General features: G+C 49.6%; 1 protein-coding gene across 12 annotated transcripts in view; it reads left to right on the forward strand.

The window, feature by feature from the left end:
- TERB1 (telomere repeat binding bouquet formation protein 1) overlaps window positions 1–25,135 on the forward strand; it is a 241,566-nt gene that overhangs the window by 26,129 nt on the left and 190,302 nt on the right. For all 12 annotated transcript variants that reach the window (XR_003942250.1, XM_030204477.1, XM_030204483.1 and 9 more), the window contains one exon: window positions 25,028–25,088. Coding sequence is in view for 11 of the 12 variants with exons in the window: in XM_030204477.1 (XP_030060337.1) it covers window positions 25,028–25,088 (61 nt within the window). In the remaining variant the exon portion in view is untranslated. The remainder of the gene's footprint in view (window positions 1–25,027; window positions 25,089–25,135) is intronic.

Below are 25,135 nucleotides of genomic sequence, written 5' to 3' on the forward strand. Positions count from 1 at the left end.
GCCCTTGCCGGGAGGGATCATCTTTTCGGTGAGAAGGTCGAAGAGTTGATTGATCATCTCTATCAGCGTGATAACGCTATGGACTCTCTCTCCCGCCGGGCGCCTTCTGCATCCGCTTCCTCATCTAGGAAGTTTTTTAAAGGGAAGAGAAGTGCGCCTTACGCCTCTAGGGGACGTAAGTACACGTCTACTTCTCAACAGCCGGTTCAGGCTCTGCCACAGCACGCTCGTTCTCGTCAACAGCGTGCGCCCAAACAGGCCCCTGCAGCTCCCCAGCAAAAACCAGGGACGGGTTTTTGACTGGCTCCAGTTGAGCATAGCCACCATAAATGTGTCTGCGCCGGGCGATCTGCCTGTCGAGAGGAGGTTAAGTTTTTCACCAAAGGTGGCCTCTGATAACCTCCGACCGGTGGGTTCTTCAAATAGTCCGGTTAGGATACACCCTCAATCTGGAAACCAAGCCTCCAAATTGCCCACCGGGAGCTCAGTCCTTCGGCTCCCAACACAAGCAGGTACTTGCAGAGGAACTCTCCGCCCTTCTCAGCGCCAATGCGGTTGAGCCCGTTCCACCAGGGCAAGAAGGGCTGGGATTCTATTCCAGGTACTTCCTTGTGGGAAAGAAGACAGGGAGGGATGCGTCCCATCCTAGATCTAAGGGGCCTGAACAAATATCTGGTTCGAGAAAAGTTCAGGATGCTTTCCCTGGGCACCCTTCTTCCCATGATTCAGGAAAACGATTGACTATGCTCTCTGGACTTAAAGGATGCTTACACTCACATCTCTACTTCCAGCTCACAGGAAGTATCTGCAGTTTCGGCTGAGAACGTAGCACTTTCAGTACTGTGTGCTGCCTTTTGGCTTGGCATCTGCGCCCAGGGTCTTTACCAAGTGCCTGGCAGTTGTTGCAGCGTCTCTACGGAGACTAGGAGTGCATGTGTTCCCTTATCTGGACGATTGGCTGGTGAAGAGCACCTCCTACGACGGGGCTTTACAGTCCATGCGGATGACTATTCAAGTGCTGGAGCTACTAGGGTTTGTCATCAATTACCCAAAGTCCCATCTCAACCCAGTTCAAAAATTGGAGTTCATAGGGGCTCTGTTGTGCACAAAGACAGCTTGTGCCTATCTTCCCGAGCCAAGAGCGGACAACCTTCTGACTCTAGTCTCCAAGGTTCAAGCGTCTCAGCAGATCACAGCTCGGCAGATGTTGAGACTTCTGGGGCACATGGCTTCCACAGTTCATGTAACTCCCATGGCACGTCTTCACATGAGATCGGCTCAGTGGACCCTAGCTTCCCAGTGGTTTCAAGCTGCAGGGAATCTAGAGGATGTGATCAGCTGTCCATCGACTTTCGAAATTCACTTCAGTGGTGGACAATTCGATCCAATCTGGTTTTGGGGCGCCCATTCCAAATTTCTCAGCTACAAAAAGTGCTGACGACGGATGCATCCCTCCTCGGGTGGGGAGCGCATGTAGGTGGGCTTCACACTCAAGGAGCTTGGACCCTTCAGGAAAAGCGTCTTCAGATCAACCTCCTGGAGTTGCGAGCGATCTGGAACGCTCTAAAGGCTTTCAGAGATTGGTTATCCAACGAAAATTATTCTGATTCAAACAGACAATCGGGTTGCGATGTACTACACAAACAAGCAACTGGGCACCGGATCTCGTCCTCTGTGTCAGGAAGCTGTGCAGATGTGGCTTTGGGCTCGCCAACACGGCATGTTTCTCCAAGCCGTTTATCTGGCCAGTGTAAACAACAGTCTGGCCGACAGGTTGAGCAGGATAATGCAACCTCACGAGTGGTCACTGAGCATGGCTGTCGCCAGAAAGATCTTCCAAGCGTGGGGCACCCCCTCGGTGGATCTTTTTGCCACTCAATTCAATCACAAGGTCCCTCAGTTCTGTTCCAGACTACAGGCCCACGGCAGGCTAGCGTCGGATGCCTTTCTCCTTCATTGGGGAACAGGCCTTCTGTACGCGTATCCTCCCATACCTCTGGTGGGGAAGACTTTGCTGAAACTCAAGCAAGATCGCGGAACCATGATTCTGATTGCGCCTTTTTGGCTGCGTCAGATCTGGTTCCCTCTTCTTCTGGAGTTGTCCTCCGAAGAACCGTGGAGATTGGAATGTTTTCCAACCCTCATTACTCAGAACAAGGAGGCGCTTCTACATTCCAACCTCCAGTCTCTGGCTCTCACGGCCTGGATGTTGAGAGCTTAGAATTTGCCTCTTTGGGTCTTTCTGAGGGTGTCTCCAGAGTCTTGCTTCCAGGAAAGATTCCACTAAACGGTGTTACTCTTTTTAAATGGAAGAGGTTTGCCATCTGGTGTGACAGCAGGGCCCTAGATCCTTTTTCTTGTCCTACACAGACCTTGCTTGAATACCTTCTGCACTTATCAGAGTCTGGTCTTAAGACCAACTCAGTAAGGGTTCACCTTAGTGCAATTAATGCTTATCATCAACGTGTAGAGGGTCAGCCTATCTCTGGACAGCCTTTAGTTTGCTTCATGCAAGGTTTGCTTTTGTCAAAGCCCCCTGTCAAACCTCCTCCAGTGTCATGGGATCTCAATGTTGATCTCACCCAGCTGATGAAACCCCCTTTCGAGCCACTGAATTCCTGCCATCTGAAGTATTTGACCTGGAAGGCCATTTTCTTGGTGGCTGTTACTTCAGCTCGTAGGGTCAGTGAGCTCCAGGCTCTGGTAGTTCATGCTCCTTATCTTAAATTTAATCATAACAGAGTAGTCCTCCGCACGCACCCTAAGTTCTTGCCAAAGGTGGTTTCGGAGTTTCATCTGAACCAGTCAATTGTCTTGCCAACATTTTTTCCCCGTCCTCATACAAGTCCTGGCGAAAGCAAGCTGCACACTTTGGACTGCAAAAGAGCATTGGCCTTTTACATGGAGCAGACAAGCCCCCAAAGACAGTCCGCCCAATTGTTTATTTCTTTTAATCCCAACAAGAGGGGAGTTGCTGTCGGGAAACGCACCATCTCCAATTGGCTAGCAGATTGCATTTCCTTCACTTATGCCCAAGCTGGGCTGGCTTTAGAGGGCCATGTCACGGCTCATAATGTTAGAGCCATGGCTGCGTCAGTGGCTCATCTGAGGTCAGCCACTATTGAAGGGATCTGCAAGGCTGCGACGTGGTCATCAGTCCACACATTCACATCTCACTACTGCCTTCAGCAGGACATTCGATGCGACAGTCGGTTTGGGCAGTCGGTGCTGCAGAATCTGTTTGGGGTTTATAATCCAACTCCAACCCTCCTAGGCCCATTTTTATTCTGTTCCAGGCTGCACTCTCAGTTAGATGTTTTTTATTTCAGGTCAATCTTTGTTATGCCCTCGCCATTGCGAGGTCCAATTGACCAATGTTTGTTGTTTTGAGTGAGCCTGGGGGCTAGGGATACCCCACATGTGAGAATATCAGCCTGCTTGTCCTCGGAGAAAGCGAAGTTTCTTACCTGAAGCAGGTATTCTCCGAGGACAGCAGGCTGGATATTCTCTCAAACCCTCCCACCTCCCCTTTGGAGTTGTTCTTTCTTTTCAACTATTGAATTCAACTGAGGAGCGTGACTGCGCGACGGGCGGGAAACTACGTGCGCGCAAACGCAGTGGGAGCGCCACGCGCGGTGGAACGCTCCAGAAGAGACTTTTGTAGATTTTTACTAAAACTCCTCCGGGGGCCGACGTGAAGTCTCCCACACGTGAGAATATCCAGCCTGCTGTCCTCGGAGAATACCTGCTTCAGGTAAGAAACTTTGCTTTCTTTGCACAGCTTAATAGGAGGACCCTTTTGTTCTGCACATGTAGGTTACTGGAGTGAGCATACATTCTCCGAGGAAAAGCAGATTTACATATTCTCAAAAGTGGGTAGACGCCGATCCGCATCGCCCAGTCCGGCATTTATGCCAAAGTAAAAGAGCTTTTTGATGTGTGAGCTGCACTCCACTGTGCATGCACGAGTGCCTTTCCGCCCGCCGCGAGAACACGTTCCTCTGTTTTTTGTTTTTTTCCACATGTGTTTCTTGGTCTCTCCTCACACGTCCAGTCTAAGAGCTTCTGGCATTTCTGAGGGAGGGCTTTGAGTGAGGTTTGACTCAGTTCTTTCAGTCATGATGCTAGCCTGTTACCGAGGTAGAGTAGAAGATTTTTCTCTGGTGGCATATTCAGATATTGTGCGTTTTTTAAAAGGTGTAAGGCAGCGGTTCCCAAACTGTACACCGCGGCACCCTGGTGCACTGCAGTGAACTCTCAGGGGTGCCGCGGAAAATCCTGACCTCCCTCCCACTGCCACCCAAACCGAGATAGTGACCCCTAGTCACCCACATTCCAGCATCGCTCCCTCCCGCAGGTTCAGAATCTGCTGTTTCCTCCTTCTTCCCCCGCCTCTGCTGCAATGCTTGCAGCTTACATTTTCAGGCCATCTGTGAATTACACGGGCACTGCAGGGACGTCTCTGCTGCTTCCGTCCCAGTGCCTCGCAACATGAAGTTGCATCAGAGAGGGCTGGATGCAGCAGAGGGAAGTCCCCACAGTGCCTGTGTAAATCGCAGACAGCCTAAAAATGCAAACTGTAAGCACTGCAGCGGCAGAGGGGAAAGGAGAAGGAAGTGGCAGTGATCCTGGACCTGTGGGAAGGAAAGTAGCGAGCGATGCTGGATTTGGGAAAGGCAGAGGTGTACTGGACTTATGGGAGTAGGGGAGCTGCAGGGAAGGGAGAGATGTGCTGGACTTTCTGTGGGGAGGGGGCTGCAAGGAAGGGATAGGTATGCTGGACTTTCTGGGAGGAGGGGGTCTGCAGGGAGTAGAGAGGTGTGCTGGAGTTATGGGAAGAGGGGGTCTGCAGGGAATGGAGATGTGTGCTGGACTTATGGGAAGAGAGGGGCTGCAGAGAATGGTTTGTTGGGCTTTTTGGGAGGAGAGAGGCTACAGGGAAGGGAGATATGTTCTGGACATTCTGGGAGGAAGGAGTGCTGCAGGGAATGGAGAGGTGTGCTAGGGTGAGAGGACTGTATTGGCAAGTTTGAGGACGTCATCAGTCCTTAGTGATGATGTCACTAAAAGTCATTGTTTTTGTTGCCACCTGCTGGTTGGGGCACACAGCCCACTTATCTGAACCAGTTTAGAAGGGCTCAAGGAAAAGAAATTAGCAAGTAAGAACAGATATAATCTTTTATGAGTTGTATCATTAATTTAACTAACACTGTATTTGTCCTCTTTTTTTTTTTTTTGTTTGATAGTCTTACTTTTCTTGGTTTATTTGTTCATAAAACTGGAACTCCTGTATGTTGATATCAAGAACATTTTATTCATGAAAACTGGTACATAATCTGTCTCATTTTAGAAGGGTTCAAAGCCTGGGGCACTTGAGCTGCAGTGATCCTCCATCATCCCACCCATGAGATACAGAAGAGCTGAGGTGATGGGAGTCCCCCTAAGACTGAAAAGTAAAGGGATAACTGCACCATTTGGCCCAATGCAGATGTCAACACCTTTGTACTGTTGCTGATTTTTACCTGTTAAGTTTGTGTCTTCCAGGATTGCTCCAGGTTTCACAGCTAGTATTCCGATTTTAGTTATTCCACCTAGTTCCTGCACCAAGCTCCAGTCCATCACCGGAAGTGATGTCACCAATCGTTCCGGGTTCTGCAGCTAGTATTCAGAGTTTAGTTACTGCACCTAGTTCCTACACCAAATTCCCATCCCTCACTGGAAGTGACGTCGCCGTTAGTAGACTATTTCTCCAAACACCCTAGTGGCGCACGTTACCTTTGTACTGTTGCTGATTGTTTCTATTGTGTTTTGTGTCTTCCAGGATCGCTCTGGGTTCCCCAGCTTGCACCAAGCTCCTGTCCTTCAATGGAAGTGACTGTTTTGTAGACTGTTTCTCTAGACCTCCCCTAGTGGCTCATGCCAAAGGAGTGCACAAAGGAGCAGGATACAACACAAGCTAGACATTCTGTGTTTGACTGAAACCTGGTTGTCTGATGTACAAGGAAACCACCCCCCTCTCCCTGGGTTACCAATATTATGTTAACAATCGTAGTGACTGCCAAGGTGGCAGAGTGGCCGCTATTTTCTCCTTGGAGTTACATGTATCTCAATTCTCGGCATACTCGCAGCCTACTGTTGAGTACCTTCAGTTTTGTGTTGGCACTTCCACCATCTTAGATTTCTTATTTCTTTACCATCCACCCCCTTCAACAACATTTTCCTTTCATCTTCTGCAGACTGATGACTGATCATTGCTGACCTTTGCTGACCTCTGCACTCCCAATCATACTAGGAGACTTTAATATCCATTATGATGACCCTGCCTCCTCCTTCGCCTATGATCTCTGAGCTCTTTTCTCTGATCTCAACCTAACTCAACATGTAACCGGTCCCATACTCTGGACCTAATTCTTTCTATTCCTACAAACTCTCGGTCCTTAATCATCTCAGCACTTCACCCCTTATTGTGGACTGAGCATTCACTTATACTATTCCATCACTCCACTATTGATAAAACCAACAAATCCTTAGCGAAGCGTATTCCATATAGAGACAGAGAAAAAATTACTCTGGTATCTTTGTTACAATACTCCGATCTTGAGGCTAATTCTTACTACCTTACCCTTAGAAGAACAAACTAACAATTGGAACTTATGCCTTAAGAAAGCTTATGGTACGATCGCTCCTCCTAGAACTTGCACTATACCTCTTGCGACGCTCAATAGATCCATGGTACACTTTAGATTAATGACAACACAAATGACAACTCCGACAAGCAGAACAGAAATGGCAACGCAACATCACCCTTCCTCTTCTACTTTCAGAATTTATAAGAATACTGCTTGTTCCTATAAAAGTGCAATCCTCAATGCTAAATAATTGTACTATATTGCCAAAATTACCAAAGCGCCAAATTCTGCCATTCTTAAGTTTAAACGTTTTTTTATTGACGATATGCATAATACAATTCAACTTGGAGTATTCATACAGCATGGATCAGTATACAAATCAACATATTCAACATCGTCAAACACTTTTTCCATTTTCTCCTCCCCCCTCCCCTCTTTACAACTTTTATTTTCAGCGATTGTTAACATTGTTTCAACTGTTTTATTGACATCACAAGCTTTAAAATAACTCGTTAGATGAAATAGTACATATCATAAAACACCAACAGTATCTGAACATCAAAGCTATGGAGCGATGCCAAACGTTTATTGATAGTCACCTCACTCAACCCCTCCAGCCCCCCTCCCAGCGACTCCCCTCCCCCCCCCCCCCCCCCCCCCCCCCAATGCTTCTATGCATGTACGGAGGCGTGTTGATGGTACACAAGTCGGACGGATTCATGTGTCCATTCTCTTGCCTCCACATGTCTGGAGTACCCCCCTTCTCCACATCGTCCAGTCTCCAGCAAGTTGAATGGTCCCGTAAACTAAGGGCACCAAAATCCATGTGAAGCTGCATTGCGACAATGATTTTGTACAGAATCCTATTCTCACTATTACTCAATAACCTCCATTCCCTCTTCCCACCTTCTCCCCTCTTCCCCTGCAAGCAGTATACGGCTCTAGTCTTAATCTACAACTCCAGGCTGCCTTCACTCCCCCACTGTTCCCCTCGATTTATCAGGCATTAATAAGCAAACTACGTCCCCTAGGGCTAAGGATTTGCAGGTATGGCGTCCAAATCTGAAGAAACCGTACTCTACGTTTAGGTGATTGTTTTGAGTCCCTAGCCTCCCAGGAGGCCAGAAGATGCACCTGGTTGCGCCAGTGCCAGTATGCTGGCCCCTCCAAAGAGATCCAATATTGCATAATGCATTTCCGAGCTACCAAACTCAGCTTCCTGCATAGCATTATAGCGGGGGCGCGCAATGGAGCAAACGCTCTTGGTTGATCTAACAGAAACTACCTCTCCGTTCCTTGAATTTTATTCTCCAATCGAATAAAAAACCCTCTTACCTGCTGCCAGAACATGCGCACCTTGGGGCATTGCCATAGTGCATGATATAATGAGCTGGGACCCCCTCCGCATTTAGAGCACTCAGAACTGTCTGGCCCCAGCATATGAGCCAGCTGTGCTTTAGACAAAGGACCACTCTGTAGCCACATTCTCTCAGTCTTTCGTCCGTTACTAGCGCCCGGATGCCCTTCAAAGTAGCCGACACATCCCATGATGCTAGTGAGGTCCCGAGATCTTGTTCCCATTTACGCTTAAGGTCAGCATATTGCTTCCTGGGCCTACGCCTAACCAAGGCCCCGTACAATGCAGAGACCGACTGTCTCTCTATCTGCAGCTCTTCAAAGAAGCCTCGAAGTGTTTCCCCCATCCGCCCCTTCAAGGTTGCCTGGTTCAGAGATTTCATGTAATGGTGGACCTGTGCATAGGCAAACCTATTACCCCAAGCTGACCCCACTTTATCCTGAAGAGCATCAAATGTCATCATTTCCCCATTTTCCAATAGCAGATGCTCCAATCTCGTGATGCCCAGCCCTTGCCATCTACCAAAGGTCGGGTTGTCTATCCCCGCCTCAAATACTGGGTTACCTACAATTGGGATTTGATCCGTAACGTGCGGTTGACCCCCCATCTGCCGCATCCACCACTGCCACGCCTCCCGAAGAGGCTGTAGTATTATGCTTTTTTTAAATTTAGAAGGGAGCCGGCTTCGAGGCAAATGGATCAGTGCTAATACATCACAGGGAGCAAAAAAGGCTTGCTCTAAGTCTGTAGGTGTGTAGTATTGCGTGGCATTAAACACATCTCCCAGGTGGCGTAACAAGCATGCCTGATTATATAGGAACACGTCCGGAATGCCCATTCCCCCCTGCCTCCAGCTCCCAATTAACATGCCCTGGCTAACTTTAGGCTTCTTACCTGCCCAGCAAAACCGACTAAAAAGTCGCATCATCCGTTTCAAATCAGTCCGCAACAGGCGTATGGGCAGGGTTTGTAGGACGTACAACCAGCGCGGGAACAACACCATTTGGACTAAATGTATCCGTCCCATCAGTGACAACGGGAGGCTCATCCAAGAGTCTAATTTGTCCTTAGTATGCTCCAGTAAAATCTTAACATTTAACTGATATAAGTCAGAAGTATTCATTGTGAGCCGAATTCCTAAATATTTGAAGGACTCTCTGGCCCACTTCAATGGAAATGCAGGCCCCCAGTCCCTCTGATTTACCGCTGGTGAGGCCAGAGCTTCAGACTTGTCCAGGTTGATCCGGAAGCCCGCGTAGTCTCCATATTCGCGAAATGTTTCCAGTAAAGTGTCTAATGACTCCTTTGGGTTTGTGAGGTGTACCAAAATGTCGTCCGCAAATGCTGCGATCTTAAACATATGGGTCCCCACGCCGACTCCCCGGATCATAGGATTTGCCATGATGTCTCTGATAAGGGGGTCTAAAACTAAAACAAAAAGAAGGGGGGATAAGGGGCATCCCTGTCTCGTGCCTCTCCTGATAGGAAAACTCTCCAACTCAATCCCATTTACCCTCAATGTGGCGCTAGGGTTGGCATATAGAGCATGAATCGCCTTGACAAATCTTCCTGAAAAGCCATAATGTTCCAACGTATCAAAAAGAAACTTCCAGTGAACCTTGTCAAAGGCCTTTTCCGCATCGAAGCTGACCAGCAGCGATGCTACATTTGCCTGCGAGCTTTGCTCTAGTGATGTCAATATTGCCCTCAAGTTTTTACTCATCGCCCTTCCTCCCACGAAGCCCACCTGGCTTTCGTGGATCAATCTAGGTAGCAACCTCGCCAGCCTATTGCCCAAGATTTTTGCCAACAACTTGGTATCAAAGTTCAATAGGGAGATAGGGCGATATGATGTCGGCTCCAGAGGGTCCCTCCCAGGCTTTAGCAAGACTATTATTTGAGCCCTATTCAAGTCAGGGGGCATCTTCTGTCCCTCTATTAATTGGTTCAAGAATCTAGTAAGGGCGGGTATAATTCCTCCCATCAATTTATAAAATTCTCCTCGCAAACCATCGGGTCCCGGGGCTTTCAATCACGGGCTTCGGTCTATGACCATGCTAACTTCGTCCTCAGTGATTAATTGATTAAGGCGGTCCAACTCTTGTGTGAGCTTGGGCAAGGCTAAGTTTTCTAAGTACATCTGGTTTAATCGGCCCTCCTCCTCTGGAGATGCGTACAGCTCTTGGTAAAAGGTCCGAAATGTTTCACATATTGCCCTATCTGATGTGTGGAGACCTCCCCCCCCCCCTTTGCCGTAGCGCCAGAATATTTCTAGTCCCTCCCCGGGGGGTAATTAGTTTTGACATCAACTTGCCTGTTTTGTTACCATGCTTATAAAGCATATATCGATGATAGAGCTCCAGACCGCCTTGAATGAACTCTTGCAGGAGAGGGCACGCAAATCACAGCTCTAACACTTGCTGTTTATCGCCTATCGCGTGTGTCTTCCCGTATCTCTTCCGCGTCTTTCAAAGTTGGTTACTTAAACGCAAGATCTTTCTGTCGCGTGCCTTCCTCACAAAGTGTGCATGACTTATGACTTCGCCCCTGAGAACTGCCTTAGCTGCTTCCCAGAACAAAACCGGGTCATCTACATGATCTTGGTTATGGGTGCTATATTCTGCCCAGCTAGCTTGTAATCGGCCCTTAAGCACTGGGTCTGAACTAAACTCCAGGGGGAATTGCCATTTATGCATCTGTTGGGTCGTACCTCTTGGTATCCACTTTATCTTAACCCAGGCATGGTCTGACACCGCGTACGGCCCTATTTCCGCCATTGTCACCGCCCCAAACATCTGACGCGATGTCAGGATATAGTCGATTCGTGACTGAGTTGAGTGGGCCCGTGAAAGATGAGTGTAGTCTTTCTCACCTGGGTGCAGCACCCGCCACGCATCAATCAGGTCTAACATCTGGCTCAACTGCAAAAGGCCTCTATTATTATAGCATGAAGAGGCCGTCCCCGGGGCTGATCTGTCCAAAGAGTGGTCCCAAGCGGCATTAAAATCACCCCCCATTACCATGGCTGTGTGCGGTTGCTTGAGCAGAAAGTTAATCAAGGTTTGGAAAAACCGGTCGTATCTATTCGGAGCATAAACATTACAGATTAGCAGTTTCTGTCGCCCAACAACCACTTCCAAAATAACATAGCGGCCTGCGGCATCAATCAGAAGTGGGTTGATTGCAGAGGCTATGCCCTTTCTGAATAGTATCGCTACTCCTCCCTTTTTGCCTTGTGCATTTGCCGCTATATAGTCCCCGACCCACCAGGTGCTGAGTTTGGCATGCTCAATCTGGTTCAGGTGCATCTCCTGTAGGAGTGCTGTGTCTGCTTTCTGCCTATTTAATTGTTGTAGAATCTTGGAGCGTTTTATCGGTGAATTTACTCCGCCTACATTCCACGATATTATTCTTACTATTCTTGGACTCGGAAATGTGTGACTAATTCCATAGATGTCCTCTTTTGTAAGTGAGGGGAACAGCCCAGCCTCTGTCCCCCCCCCTACCTTGTACCTCCACCTTATCAACATCAATTCTGTATTCTGACCACAATCCCATCATAACCTGCCTCCTGCTTTCAAACCGCCTTCCATCGAAAGCTCGGGGAGATAAAGCCCCCTGAAGGCCTCCATTACCTTCCCTTACATATGCTCTTTTTAAAACACGTACCCTGCTTGCATCCCTCCCAAATCCTGTACCCCTTATTCTCAGGTCCACCAATTGGAACCATAACTTCCTTACGTCCCTCCCTCCCCCCTCCATATTTGAACAGTGTTACAGTAAACATATCCCTCAAGATCAAGCTGATCAGGCACTTTCAGGGTCTCACCCCTCTCACCAGGGGTTCGAACCGCTCCACACATTAGCCCCATCCTTCACAGAGTGTCTCATCCAACAGAAAAGGAACACAAAAGAAAAGACAAACTCACAAAAACATGAAACGTTAACTTCTCAACTGCAGCCGTCTTGTCAAACCGTCCTGCTACTTTCGAGTAGTCCATCTCTGTAGTCGGCTGGGATATTGCTGCATTAATGTAAACTAACCAGTTCAGGTCTCCTCTGACCTCTCATCACAACATTTCTTCGAGGCTCTCAGATTTTTCGCTTCCCATGGGTTGTTCAACTTGCGTCCGAAGGTGCTGTTCCCAGCTGCTGTAGAAATTCTTTAGCCGCCCCTGCCGTCTCATAAGTCTTAGTGGTGCCATTATGCGTAACCCGCAGCTTGGCGGGGTATTGCAGCACGAATCTAATTTTCTTTTGGAAAAGTGTTGAGCAAACCTCCGAAAACTGACGCCGTCTTGCTGCTACCCCCGCTGAGTAATCTTGGAAGCACCGTACTGGGATTCCATCATGTGTCAATGTTTCCCCCGCTCTAAGCAGCTGCATCACCTCTTGCTTCTGCGCATAGTTCAGGAATCTTATGATTACCACTCTTGGTTTATTGGTACCGGCCATTTTCATCCCTAAGCGATGGGCCCGTTCTATCTGTATTGGCCCCGAGGCTTCTGGGAATTGTAGTTCGTTGGTAAACCAGCGGGCCAAGAAAGCCTCCAAGCCCCGCTCAGGTACCGTTTCTGGCAGACCCACCACTCGAATATTATTTCTCCTGGACCTGTTTTCCAGGTCCTCAATCTTTTCCTCCATCGCCTGCAACTTTTTTTGGATTATATCCTGCATGGTCTCCACCTCCGTTACTCTGTCCTCGATTTCACTCACCCGCGTTTGAAACACTGCGCAATCCCGTGAGAGATCGGTGAACTGTTCTTTTACCTTCTCCAGGTTAGAGTTTATAGGGGAGAGTCGGCGCTCCAGCATGTCCTCCAGCACTGAGGACATTTCCGTTGTAATTTCGGCGATCCAGGCCGATGACACTGTCGGACCAGGCGGGCTTGCGGGCGGCACCATCTTGTCCTCTGCTCCCCTGCCCCAGAGCTTGTCTTTATGTACATTTTTAGCTGCCATCTCGCCGCCAGTGGATTAGAAATTATATTTGCCGGCCACTCCAGGACTTCAGGCTGCAGCGAAGATTAATTGCAACTCGAGGTTTTGTGAGTTTATTAGTGCGGAGGGAGAATTGGAGCCGGATAGATCGCTTTCTTCAACCCCTCGCGGTCATGACGTCACCGGAAGTGTCTCTGCCATTCTTTTTAAGCACTGAAATCTCTCACCACTTTTACAACACATCAAATACTTTAGGAATACCTCCTGCTGTGCCGATGTTAATGGCATGTTTTAGGACTTCTGTGCCGTCATCTATCTTGTCTCTCAAAAGGATATGTTCCATAGCCCTGGAAAACTGTCACTATCCATCCTAAGATCAAAGACACTATCCTCCCTATCAGTACTGTACAAATTACCACCCTATCTCCAACCTCCCTTTTGTTGCCAAAATAGCAGAATTCGTTGTTCATTCGTAGGTTGCAGACTTCATTTCAAAAATATATGTGCTTCATCCTAACCAAGCTGGCTTTTGTCAACACCACAGTACAGAAACCACCTTACTAGGTATCACAACTTTCATTCCTTAGCATCCCTCCGGACCGGCCCAGGATTGGACTGATGGGTTGTGCACGCCTTCCAGCAGGTTGAAGACTGAGAGAAACTCTGACTCTAGCGAGCCAGTAAGAGCCCTGGTCATGTGACCCTAGCCTCAGTATTTTCTCAGTCTCCCAGCAGGTAGGAAGTGAGCCCATTAGTCTCTCTCTTTCACTTTTCTGACTTTTGTCTCCTATTGGCTTTGATTTTGGTTTCTGTGCCACAGGAATTCTTTGGGGCTTGTTAGAATTTACGGCCTCTTTAGAGTGCAGCCCCAGGGGTGTTATACTCGGGTGCCCCGAGTCCCTCCCCCTATTCCTCCCCACCTCCCTTCTATTACTTGATTCCTTAAGGGAAGGGTTCCCTTTTTGGTTAGCAAAAGGGATTACCTTTGGGAGAGGCAGCCAGATTGAAAGAAAAAGAAATCAGAAATCCTAGTGTTTCTCCTTGCTTCTAGTGAGCAGCCTGCTCTGTTTTCTGTTCTGTGTGTTTGTGTTGTGTGGATCAGCTGTTAAAAAAAAAAAAAAAAAACGGCGCAAAGACACGAAGAGAACAGCACTAAAGTATTCAGAGGCAAGGTTTCTTTTATTTTCACTTACCTTCCGTTTTCGGGGGAATGTTTTTGGTCTTAGACCTATTTCCGTCGGCAGAGCAGGGTCTTCAAGTAAAAAAATTTAGGCGCGAATTGTGTGCGCACGGGCGCGTGACCGCCGCCATGTCCGAAAAGCTTAAGAGATGAGCTGTATGTCAGCGTCGGGGAGTTGCTTCTTCCGGCACTTGTAAATATTGTATGGCCATAGGGTCCGCATCAGGTCTGGTTCTCTCTTCGGCTTCGGGAGGTTCGTCAGCGGTTCAGGGTCCCTCGTTGTCGCTTTCCCACTCATGGCAGGCTCAATGCGGCTTACATGGGGCAATGGAGGGTTAAATGACTTGCCCAGAGTCACAAGGAGCTGCCTGTGCCTGAAGTGGGAATCGAACTCAGTTCCTCAGTTCCCCAGGACCAAAGTCCACCACCCTAACCACTAGGCCACTCCTCTCGCTCTGTTGTCGCCGTTATCTACTCCTCTTTCGATTCCATCTGGTGATATTCTCCCTCTAGGAGCGCTGGTTCAAGCTGGGCCCACTCAGGCAGGGGGTTTTCCTCCTGAGTTCGTGCTCCAGATGTACCAGGCCTTTTTGCTGCACAAGGGTGATGCAGAAGCTGCACCAGGAGATTCTGGCAGACCTGCTCCTCCGCCCCCTAAAAGGGTGAGGGAAAGTGGCTTGCATGGAGATTTTTGGGCTGATCAGGAGATGCCCTATCTGGAAGAAGAGGAAGATCTGGAAGAGTATGTCTGAAATGATCCAGATTTCTCTTCTGCAGATCCTGAGGAGGCCGCTTTTGCCCAGGGGGAGGATCCTTCTGTGGCTAGAATCTTTCACAAAGATGACTTGCAGGAGCTAATTGCTATGGTCTCCTCTACTTTGAACTTTGAAGATCTTCCGTCTGATACTCAAACCCGTAAGGTAGATTTCTTGATTAAAGGGTCGAGATCCACAGCAAAGACTTTTCCCATGCATTAGGATATTTGGGATGTTATTAAAGCGCAATGGGAGGTTCCAGATGCAGCTTTTCGTCCGACCAGATCCATGTCTCGTCTATCAGATTCTGGAAGCGGATAAGACTCTGCTTAAGGTGCCAGTTGTGGATGCAGTGATGTCGGCGGTTACTAAGCGCAATACGGTCCCCGTGGATGGGGGAACGGCTCTGCGGGATGTTCAAGACAGAAGATTGGATTCTTTGCTCAGGAATAGTTTTGATGTTTCTTCCTTGGCAGTGCAGGCTGACATTTGTGGTTCCTTAGTAGCTAGAGCCTGTTTTCGATGGGCAGAGAGAGCCCTGGACAGGACTTCGGATGATCTTCAAGCTATCGATTTGGAGGTGGCCAGGAATGAGTCGGGGGCGGCTTTTTTGGCGGATGCCCTATATGATTTGCTCCAAGCATCTTCTAAGTCTTTGGCTTTGGGGGTTGCTGCTCGTCGATCTTTGTGGTGAAAAGGTTGGTCGGCGGACGCGGCCTCCAAGTCAAAGTTGAGCAAGTTTCCTTTTAAAGGTTCTTTCTTGTTTGGAGAAGAATTGGATAAGTTGGTTAATTCTTTGGGAGATGCTAAAGTTCCTCGCCTACCGCAAGATAGGCCTCGTCTGTCTGGCTGAGGTTCTTTGTTTGGTAGAGGCTCAGGGAGAGTTTTCCGTAGGTTTCAGGCTGGTCGGGGTTTTCAACCTCACAGGTCTCGTTTCTACAATAGGACTCAGTCCTTTCGGGGTTCTCGCAGAGGAGCGGGTTTCTCCAATCCAGGTTTTAGATCACAGTCCCGTCCTACCCAATGAAGGGGCAAGGGCCTCTCCTCTGGTCCCTGTCGGAGCTCAGCTTTCTCAGTTTTATCAGAGGTGGGCCCATATCACTTCAGATCAGTGGGTCTTGGAGGTTGTTCAAGACAGTTATGCCTTAGAGTTCGCAAGGCCTATTTCAGACGCCTTTCTGGAGTCTCCCTGTCGCTCTCCTCTCAAGGTGAGGGCGATTCGGGACACTCTAAAGAGGCTTTTAGATCTTCAGGCTATCTGTCCAGTCCCTCCTTCCGAGTACAGGCAATGCCGGTATTCCATTTATTTTGTGGTACCCAAGAAGGAAGACACTCTTCGCCCTATTTCGGACCTCAAAGCAGTCAATCGCGCTCTCAGAGTCACGAGCTTTCGCATGGAGACCCTGCAATCAGTCATAGTGGCTGTCCGCCAGGGAGAGTATTTGACAGCCTTAGATCTCACGGAGGCCTATTTGCATATTCCTATTCGTCCAGCACACCACAAGTTCTTGCGCTTTGCAATCCTAGGGCAACATTTTCAGTTTCGCGCTCTACCCTTCGGTCTTGCGACGGCTCCACGCACCTTTACCAAAGTTATGGTCATGGTGGCCGCGGCCCTCAGAAAAGAAGGGATTCTTGTTCATCCGTACCTAGACGATTGGTTAATCAGAGCGAAGTCTTATCAAGAGAGTTGTCGCGTCACGGATCGATGATTTACAAATTTTCTACACTCTTGACCATCAAGGGATTCTCACTATTAACACTAAATTAAGGCAGATCACAGACTAGCTTCAGAGCAATAACCTTAAATTTAATTCCAGTACATCAAAAGCACTTCTCTTCACTGAGCAACTACAAAAATCCCCAGTTTTGCCTATCCTTTTATGTAATACATCGGTACCAAAAGTATACTTCACATAAATGTTTGGTGTCATTGTAAATAGTGAGCTTACATTCAGACCAGGGATATCGCAGGTTATTTGACATTCTTTAAACTTTGCTTGATTCGTTCAGTACAATCTCTACTACATCCTTCTGCTCTTAACATTCTAATACATTCCTTAATCTTTAGTCAATTGGACTACTGCAATTCCTTATATGAGGGACTTAAAAGATCTCCATCACCGCCAAATAATCCAAAATACAGCAATTAGAATTATCAGTAACGTAAGAAAATATGACCATATAACTTCCCATCTGAAGAATTTCCACTGGTTGCGCATTTCTCATCACATCCTATATAATAATTCTCACCTCCAACGTTCTGTGCTTGGGACCGTGGCTCCCTGGAGGTGGTGGTCTGCTAGGCAGACACGCACTGACGTCAGGACAGCTGATTCGAAGACAAGGGGAGGAGTATTCCCTACTCCTCCCCCTGCCTCAGAATCATCTGTCACCCCCCCCCCCCCAGCCCGCCGAAAACTGCCCCCCGCCGCCGTTGTGGACTACCTATGCTGACAGGGGACCCAAACCCCCGACAGCCGGTGCTGTTGTGCCCTTCGCGTTGTTCATCTTCTCTGCAAGTTTCTCTGCATGCGTCTGTGCATCTGACGTCAGACGCACGCAGAGGAACTTCCAGAGAAGATGAACAACGCAAAGGGCACAACAGCACTTCGGCTGTCGGGGGTTTGGGTCCCCCGTCAGCACAGGTAGTCCACAACGGCGGCGGCGGAGGGGGGCGGTTTTCGCCGGCATGGGGAGGGGGCCATGGGGGGGGGGGGGGGAAATTGCCTGCCTAGGGCCCGTTTCCTTGCCTTCAGAAACGGGCCTTTTTTACTAGTTACCTATAAAATACTTCTAGTTTTCAAAGTACGTTACCAAGATACGCCAGCATACTTCTCACGCTACCTAATTCCATATTGTTCAATCAGAGCACTTAGATCTGCACAGCAAAACCGTTTGATTATCTCTAGTTTCAGGGAAATAGTTTGAGAACACAAGACAATCTATTTTCTCAGTCCAGGACCCTGAATTATGGAACCAATTATCTTCTCATTTAAGGATGTAATTTTCCCTGCAAAATTTAAAATCGATCTTAAGACTTTTCTCTTTAAGGATGCCTTTTAATGACTTTTCACTTGTGAACTTAACAAGAACCCCTGGACACATAAACACCAACTTCCTGTATTTCTTTACCCCTTATGCCCTATCTTACATTACAGTTCTTCTACCCCATATCCTCACCATGTCTTTTCTTGTTGTATGGCACTAATTGAACCCCCTTTTAGATTGTAAGCCGCCCAGATGGCCTGTCTTGGGCAGGTTAGTAAATTTTAATAAACTTGAAGCTTAAACTTGACGTGTAAGAGCCACTGTAACTTCTGCCCAATCATTGTTCCCAAGGAATGGAAGTGATGTTAGGCATTGGGGAACAGGGCTCCTGTGGTAGTGTGGGGTCTCCCAAAATTCTGATTGGCACCTCCTTTAAGAATAATTTTGTCCCAGGTGGTGGTCAAGCTGGAGTTAAACCAGTTTCTCCGAGGATAAGCAGGCTGCTTGTTCTCACAGATGGGGTGACGTCCACGGCAGCCCCTCCAATCGGAACTTCTCTAGCAAAGGCCTTTGCTAGTCCTCGCGCGCCGATGCGCACCGCGCATGCGCGGCCATCTTCCCGCCCGAACCGGTTCGTGTTCGTCACTCTTCTTTTGTCCATGCTCGGTACGGTCGTGTTTACGCCGTTCGCGCCCCTTAAGTTGACCCTCGCGCGTCTCTTGACTTTTCGCTTACAAAAAAAAAGGGGGATTTCGGAGAAGGGCCTTACGGTCTTTTTCCCTTCCCCGTACTTCTAGTTTTTGGCCCCGATAAGTTTTCTTTCGTTTTCGTGGTAGGCCCCTTTGAGGCCTCGGGTCGAGTTTTTTTCTCCCCTTCTTTTTGGTGCCTTACCTCAATTACGAGTTTTGATTTCGCCGGCGTGATTTTTCCGCCCATGTCATCGAAGTCTCCCAGCGGCTTCAAGAAGTGCACCCAGTGCGCCCGGGTAATCTCGCTCACTGATAGGCACGCGTCGTGTCTTCAGTGTCTGGGGGCTGGGCACCGCCCGCAGGCCTGTAGTCTTTGCGCCCTTTTACAGAAAAGGACTCAGGTAGCGAGATTGGCCCAGTGGAACGTTTTGTTCTCGGGCTCTTCGTCGGCATCGGCACCAGGAGTATCGAGTGCGTCGATGTCGACAGCGTCAAGACCTCCGCCCTCGGCCGCGACTGTATCGATTGCATCGAGACATCGGAAGTCGGCGTCGGTGGTACCGGGACCTCCACTAGTGCTGATGTCGTCAGACGGTGGTGCTTCGTCTGGAGTGCAGGTGAGGGCTGTCCATTCCCCTGCTGGTGGCGGTGAGCCTTCGGGTGGGTCTCCCCCTACCCTGAGGGCTCCTGCGGTACAGCCCCCCCCGAGACCGACCTTCTTCGGCCTCGGCCCCGAGGAAGCGACGGCTGGATTCTACGTCCTTCTCGTCGGTACCGGGAAGCTCCGGTGACATGCTTCGTTTGAAAAAGTCAAAGAAGCATCGACACCGGTCTCCTTCCCGCGTTGGTACCGAGAGCTCTGGGTCGCCGAGGGAGTCGGCACCCAGCAGGCAGCGGCACCGGGAGGACCACTCACCCTCTGTTCAGGAGGTGTCGATGCGCTCCACCTTGGACAGCCCGGAACAGTCTTCACGCCCGGAACAGACTCTGACTTCGACTCCTGCATCGGCTTCCATGTCTTTCTCCACAGCCGCCCTGCACGAGAGTCTCCGGGCCGTTCTCCCAGAGATCCTGGGAGAGCTGTTGCGCCCTTCCCCTCCGGTACCGGGGGTGCTTGCGCCACCGGTACCGTCGAGTGAGGCGCCGGCTGGCCCCTTGCCCGGGGTGAGGTCTCCGACATCGGTACCGCTTGCGATACCGACTGCGGTCGGCTCCCAGGAAGGCTCCCTGACGACATCGGCGGAGGGAGCTTCGCCGGTGCGGGCGAGGGAGTCTACCTCTCGACGCTCCCACCGTGGCCGTGGTTCCACGGAGTCGAGCCGGGCACGGCTTCAGACGCAGGTCCGTGAACTTGTCTGATACCGATGGTGAGGCCTCGTGGGAGGAGGAGGAGGACATCAGATATTTCTCTGACGAGGAGTCTGATGGGCCTTCCTTCTGATCCCACTCCCTCCCCTGAAAGGCAGCTTTCTCCTCCCGAGAGTCTGTCTTTTGCGGCCTTTGTCCGGGAGATGTCTACGGCCATCCCCTTCCCGGTGGTTGTGGAGGACGAGCACAAGGCTGAAATGTTTGAGCTCCTGGACTATCCTTCTCCACCTAAGGAAGCGTCCACAGTACCCATGCATCATGTCCTAAAAAAGACATTGCTGGCGAACTGGACCAAGCCTTTAAGTAATCCACACGTTCCCAAGAAGATCGAGTCCCAGTACCGGATCCATGGGGACCCAGAGCTGATGCGCACTCAGTTGCCTCACGACTCTGGAGTTGTGGATTTGGCCCTAAAGAAGGCTAAGAGTTCTAGAGAGCATGCTTCGGCGCCCCCGGGCAAAGACTCTAGAACCTTAGACTCCTTTGGGAGGAAGGCCTACCATTCCTCTATGCTCGTGGCCAAAATTCAGTCTTACCAGCTCTACACGAGCATACACATGCGGAACAATGTGCGGCAGTTGGCGGGCTTGGTGGACAAGCTCCCTCCTGAGCAAGCCAAGCCATTTCAGGAGGTGGTCAGGCAGCTGAAGGCGTTCAGAAAATTCCTGGCCAGAGGGGTGTATGACACCTTTGATGTTGCGTCCAGGGCCGCTGCTCAAGGTGTGGTAATGGCTGCGTGCCTCCGACCTGGAGAATAGGATCCAGCAGCGGATTGCGGACTCGCCTTGCCGTGCGGATAATATTTTTGGAGAGAGGGTCGAACAGGTGGTAGAACAGCTCCACCAGCGGGATACCGCTTTCGACAAGTTCTCCCGCTGGCAGCCTTCAGCTTCTACCTCCACAGGTAGACGTTTTTATGGGGGAAGGAAGACTGTTCCCTACTCTTCTGGTAAGCGTAGGTACAATCCTCCTTCTCGACAGCCTGCGGCCCAGGCTAAGCCCCAGCGCGCTCGCTCTCGTCAGCAGCGTGCGCCTCAGCAAGGCCCCTCGGCTCCCCAGCAAAAGCAAGGGACGAGCTTTTGACTGGCTCCAGCAGAGCATAGCTGACATCCAAGTGTCAGTGCCGGGAGACCTACCGGTCGGAGAGAGGTTGAAAGTTTTTCACCAAAGGTGGCCTCTCATAACCTCCGATCAGTGGGTTCTTCAAATAGTCTGGCAAGGATACACCCTCAATTTGGCCTCAAAACCTCCAAATTGTCCACCGGGAGCTCAGTCTTACAGCTTCCAACACAAGCAGGTACTTGCAGAGGAACTCTCCGCCCTTCTCAGCGCCAATGCGGTCGAGCCCGTGCCATCCGGGCAAGAAGGGCTGGGATTCTATTCCAGGTACTTCCTTGTGGAAAAGAAAACAGGGGGGATGCGTTCCATCCTAGACCTAAGGGCCCTGAACAAATATCTGGTCAAGGAAAAGTTCAGGATGCTTTCCCTGGGCACCCTTCTCCCCATGATTCAGGAAAACGATTGGCTATGCTCTCTGGACTTGAAGGACGCCTACACGCACATCCCGATACTGCCAGCTCACAGACAGTATCTGCGATTTCAGCTGGGCACACGTCACTTCCAGTACTGTGTGCTACCCTTTGGGCTCGCCTCTGCGCCCAGAGTGTTCACGAAGTGCTTGGCTGTAGTAGCAGCGGCACTTCGCAGGCTGGGGGTACACGTGTTCCTATATCTCGACAATTGGCTGGTGAAGAACACATCCGAGGCAGGAGCTCTACAGTCCATGCAGATGACTATTCGCCTCCTGGAGCTACTGGGGTTTGTGATAAATTATCCAAAGTCCCATCTTCTCCCAGTACAGAGACTCAAATTCATAGGAGCTCTGCTGGATTCTTAGACGGCTCGTGCCTATCTCCCAGAGGCGAGAGCCAACAACTTGTTGTCCCTCGTCTCGCGGGTGCGAGCGTCCCAGCAGATCACAGCTCGGCAGATGTTGAGATTGCTGGGCCACATGGCCTCCACAGTTCATGTGACTCCCATGGCCCGCCTTCACATGAGATCTGTTCAATGGACCCTAGCTTCCCAGTGGTTTCAGGCTGCTGGGGATCTAGAAGACGTGATCCACCTGTCCACGAGTTTTCTCAAATCCCTGTATTGGTGGACAATTTGGTCCAATTTGACTCTGGGACGTCCTTTCCAAATTCCTCAGCCACAAAAAGTGCTGACTACAGATGCGTCTCTCCTGGGGTGGGGAGCTCATGTCGATGGGCTTCACACCCAGGGAAGCTGGTCCCTCCAGGAACGCGATCTGCAGATCAATCTCCTGGAGTTACGAGCGGTCTGGAACGCTCTGAAGGCTTTCAGAGATCGGCTGTCCCACCAAATTATCCAAATTCAGACAGACAACCAGGTTGCCATGTACTACGTCAACAAGCAGGGGGGCACCGGATCTCGCCCCCTGTGTCAGGAAGCCGTCAGCATGTGGCTTTGGGCTCGCCGTCAGGGCATGGTGCTCCAAGCCACATACCTGGCAGGCGTAAACAACAGTCTGGCCGACAGACTGAGCAGGATTATGTAACCTCACGAGTGGTCGCTCAACTCCAGAGTAGTGCGACAGATCTTCCAGGTGTGGGGCACCCCCTTGGTAGATCTATTTGCATCTCGAGCCAACCACAAGGTCCCTCAGTTCTGTTCCAGGCTTCAGGCCAACGGCAGACTGGCACCGGATGCCTTCCTCCTGGACTGGGGGGAAGGTCTGCTGTATGCTTATCCTCCCATACCTCTGGTGGGGAAGACTTTGTTGAAACTCAAGCAAGACCGAGGCACCGTGATTCTGATTGCTCCTTTTTGGCCGCGTCGGATCTGGTTCCCTCTGCTTCTGGAGTTGTCCTCCGAAGAACCGTGGAGATTGGAGTGTTTTCCGACCCTCATCACACAGGACGAAGGGGCGCTTCTGCATCCCAACCTCCAGTCTCTGGCTCTCACGGCCTGGATGTTGAGAGCGTAGACTTTGCCTCTTTGGGTCTGTCAGAGGGTGTCTCCCGCATCTTGCTTGCTTCCAGGAAAGATTCCACTAAGAGGAGTTACTTCTTTCTATGGAGGAGGTTTGCCGTCTGGTGTGACAGCAAGGCCCTAGATCCTCGCTCTTGTCCTACACAGACCCTGCTTGAATACCTTCTGCACTTGTCTGAGTCTGGTCTCAAGACCAACTCTGTAAGGGTTCACCTTAGTGCAATCAGTGCATACCATTACCGTGTGGAAGGTAAGCCGATCTCAGGACAGCCTTTAGTTGTTCGCTTCATGAGAGGTTTGCTTTTGTCAAAGCCCCCTGTCAAACCTCCTACAGTGTCATGGGGATCTCAATGTCGTTCTCACCCAGCTGATGAAACCTCCTTTTGAGCCACTGAACTCCTGCCATCTGAAGTACTTGACCTGGAAGGTCATTTTCTTGGTGGCAGTTACTTCAGCTCGTAGAGTCAGTGAGCTTCAGGCCCTGGTAGCCCAGGCCCCTTACACCAAATTTCATCATAACAGAGTAGTCCTCCACACTCACCCTAAGTTCTTGCCAAAGGTTGTGTCGGAGTTCCATCTGAACCAGTCAATTGTCTTGCCAACATTCTTTCCCCGTCCTCATTCCTGCCCTGCTGAACGTCAGCTGCACACATTGGACTGCAAGAGAGCATTGGCCTTCTATCTGGAGCGGACACAGCCCAACAGACAGTCCGCCCAATTGTTTGTTTCTTTTGATCCCAAAAGGAGGGGAGTGGCTGTGGGGAAACGCACCATATCCAATTGGCTAGCAGATTGCATTTCCTTCACTTACGCCCAGGCTGGGCTGGCTCTTGAGGGTCATGTCACGGCTCATAATGTTAGAGCCATGGCAGCGTCGGTAGCCCACTTGAAGTCAGCCACTATTGAAGAGATTTGCAAAGCTGTGACGTGGTCATCTGTCCACACATTCACATCTCATTACTGCCTGCAGCAGGATACCCGACGCGACAGTCGGTTCGAGCAGTCAGTGCTTCAGAATCTGTTCGGGGTTTAGGATCCAACTCCACCCCCCTAGGCCCATGTTTTATTCTGTTCCAGGCTACACTCTCAGTTAGTTGGAAAAATTGTTAGGTCAATCTCAGTTATGTCCTCGCCGTTGCGAGGCCCAATTGACCATGTTTGTTGTTTTGAGTGAGCCTGGGGGCTAGGGATACCCCATCAGTGAGAACAAGCAGCCTGCTTGTCCTCGGAGAAAGCGAATGCTACATACCTGTAGAAGGTATTCTCCGAGGACAGCAGGCTGATTGTTCTCACAAACCCGCCCGCCTCCCCTTTGGACTTGTCTTCCCTTGTCTTTGTCTTGCTACATATGGGACTGACGAACACGAGCCGGTTCGGGCGGGAAGACGGTCGCGCATGGGCGCGCAAGGACTAGCAAAGGCCTTTGCTAGAGAAGTTCCGATTGGAGGGGCTGCCGTGGACATCACCCCATCAGTGAGAAGAATCAGCCTGCTGTCCTCGGAGAATACCTTCTACAGGTATGTAGCGTTCGCTTTATAGCATGATTTACAATCATAAGGATACATTTTTTGCTTTAAGCACCAGTGATTAAATTTATTCATATATTTAGTGGTACTGAGTATATATATATAATGTGGTCAGTGCTGTCATCAGTAGTTTAGCAGGCCTATATTAAATATATTGATTATCCAGATTGTGGCTGAATATTACTTCTATCTGGATAGTTTAGCAGCTCGTTCTTCTCTTCCTCCCTATACAGCCTTTGTAGATATACGGTTAACAGACTTATATGTCCACTGGCCACCAGTGAACATAATCCATTTAAAAATAGACCCCATTGCTTTTTTTAAAGGAAAGAATACTAATATGAATTGCTGTGCATTTCTTCTCTTACTTGTCCATAAATAAGCGTTTATGGTTAGCAGTTAGCAGCCCTATTTGTACTTGATGGTAATTAAAAAAAAATTATTTTGATTAGTAAACTTCCTTTAATGTTCAGTTATCACATGTATGTTTCTGTTGATATATGAAGAAGCTAAACTACAGCAGAATAATGAATCTTTTTTTTTTTTTTTTTTTTTAATTGAAATGGTGGATATTTACAGAGACTGGACAATCGCTTGCAAGAGAAACAGGCTGCATTAATATTCTGCTACAGCTGTTTAGGTAAGGTAACTACATTGCATTTTAGTTCACATCTTGACAGCAAGAAT

This window comes from Microcaecilia unicolor, chromosome 5, assembly GCF_901765095.1.
Source record: "Microcaecilia unicolor chromosome 5, aMicUni1.1, whole genome shotgun sequence".
NCBI lineage: Eukaryota > Metazoa > Chordata > Amphibia > Gymnophiona > Siphonopidae > Microcaecilia > Microcaecilia unicolor.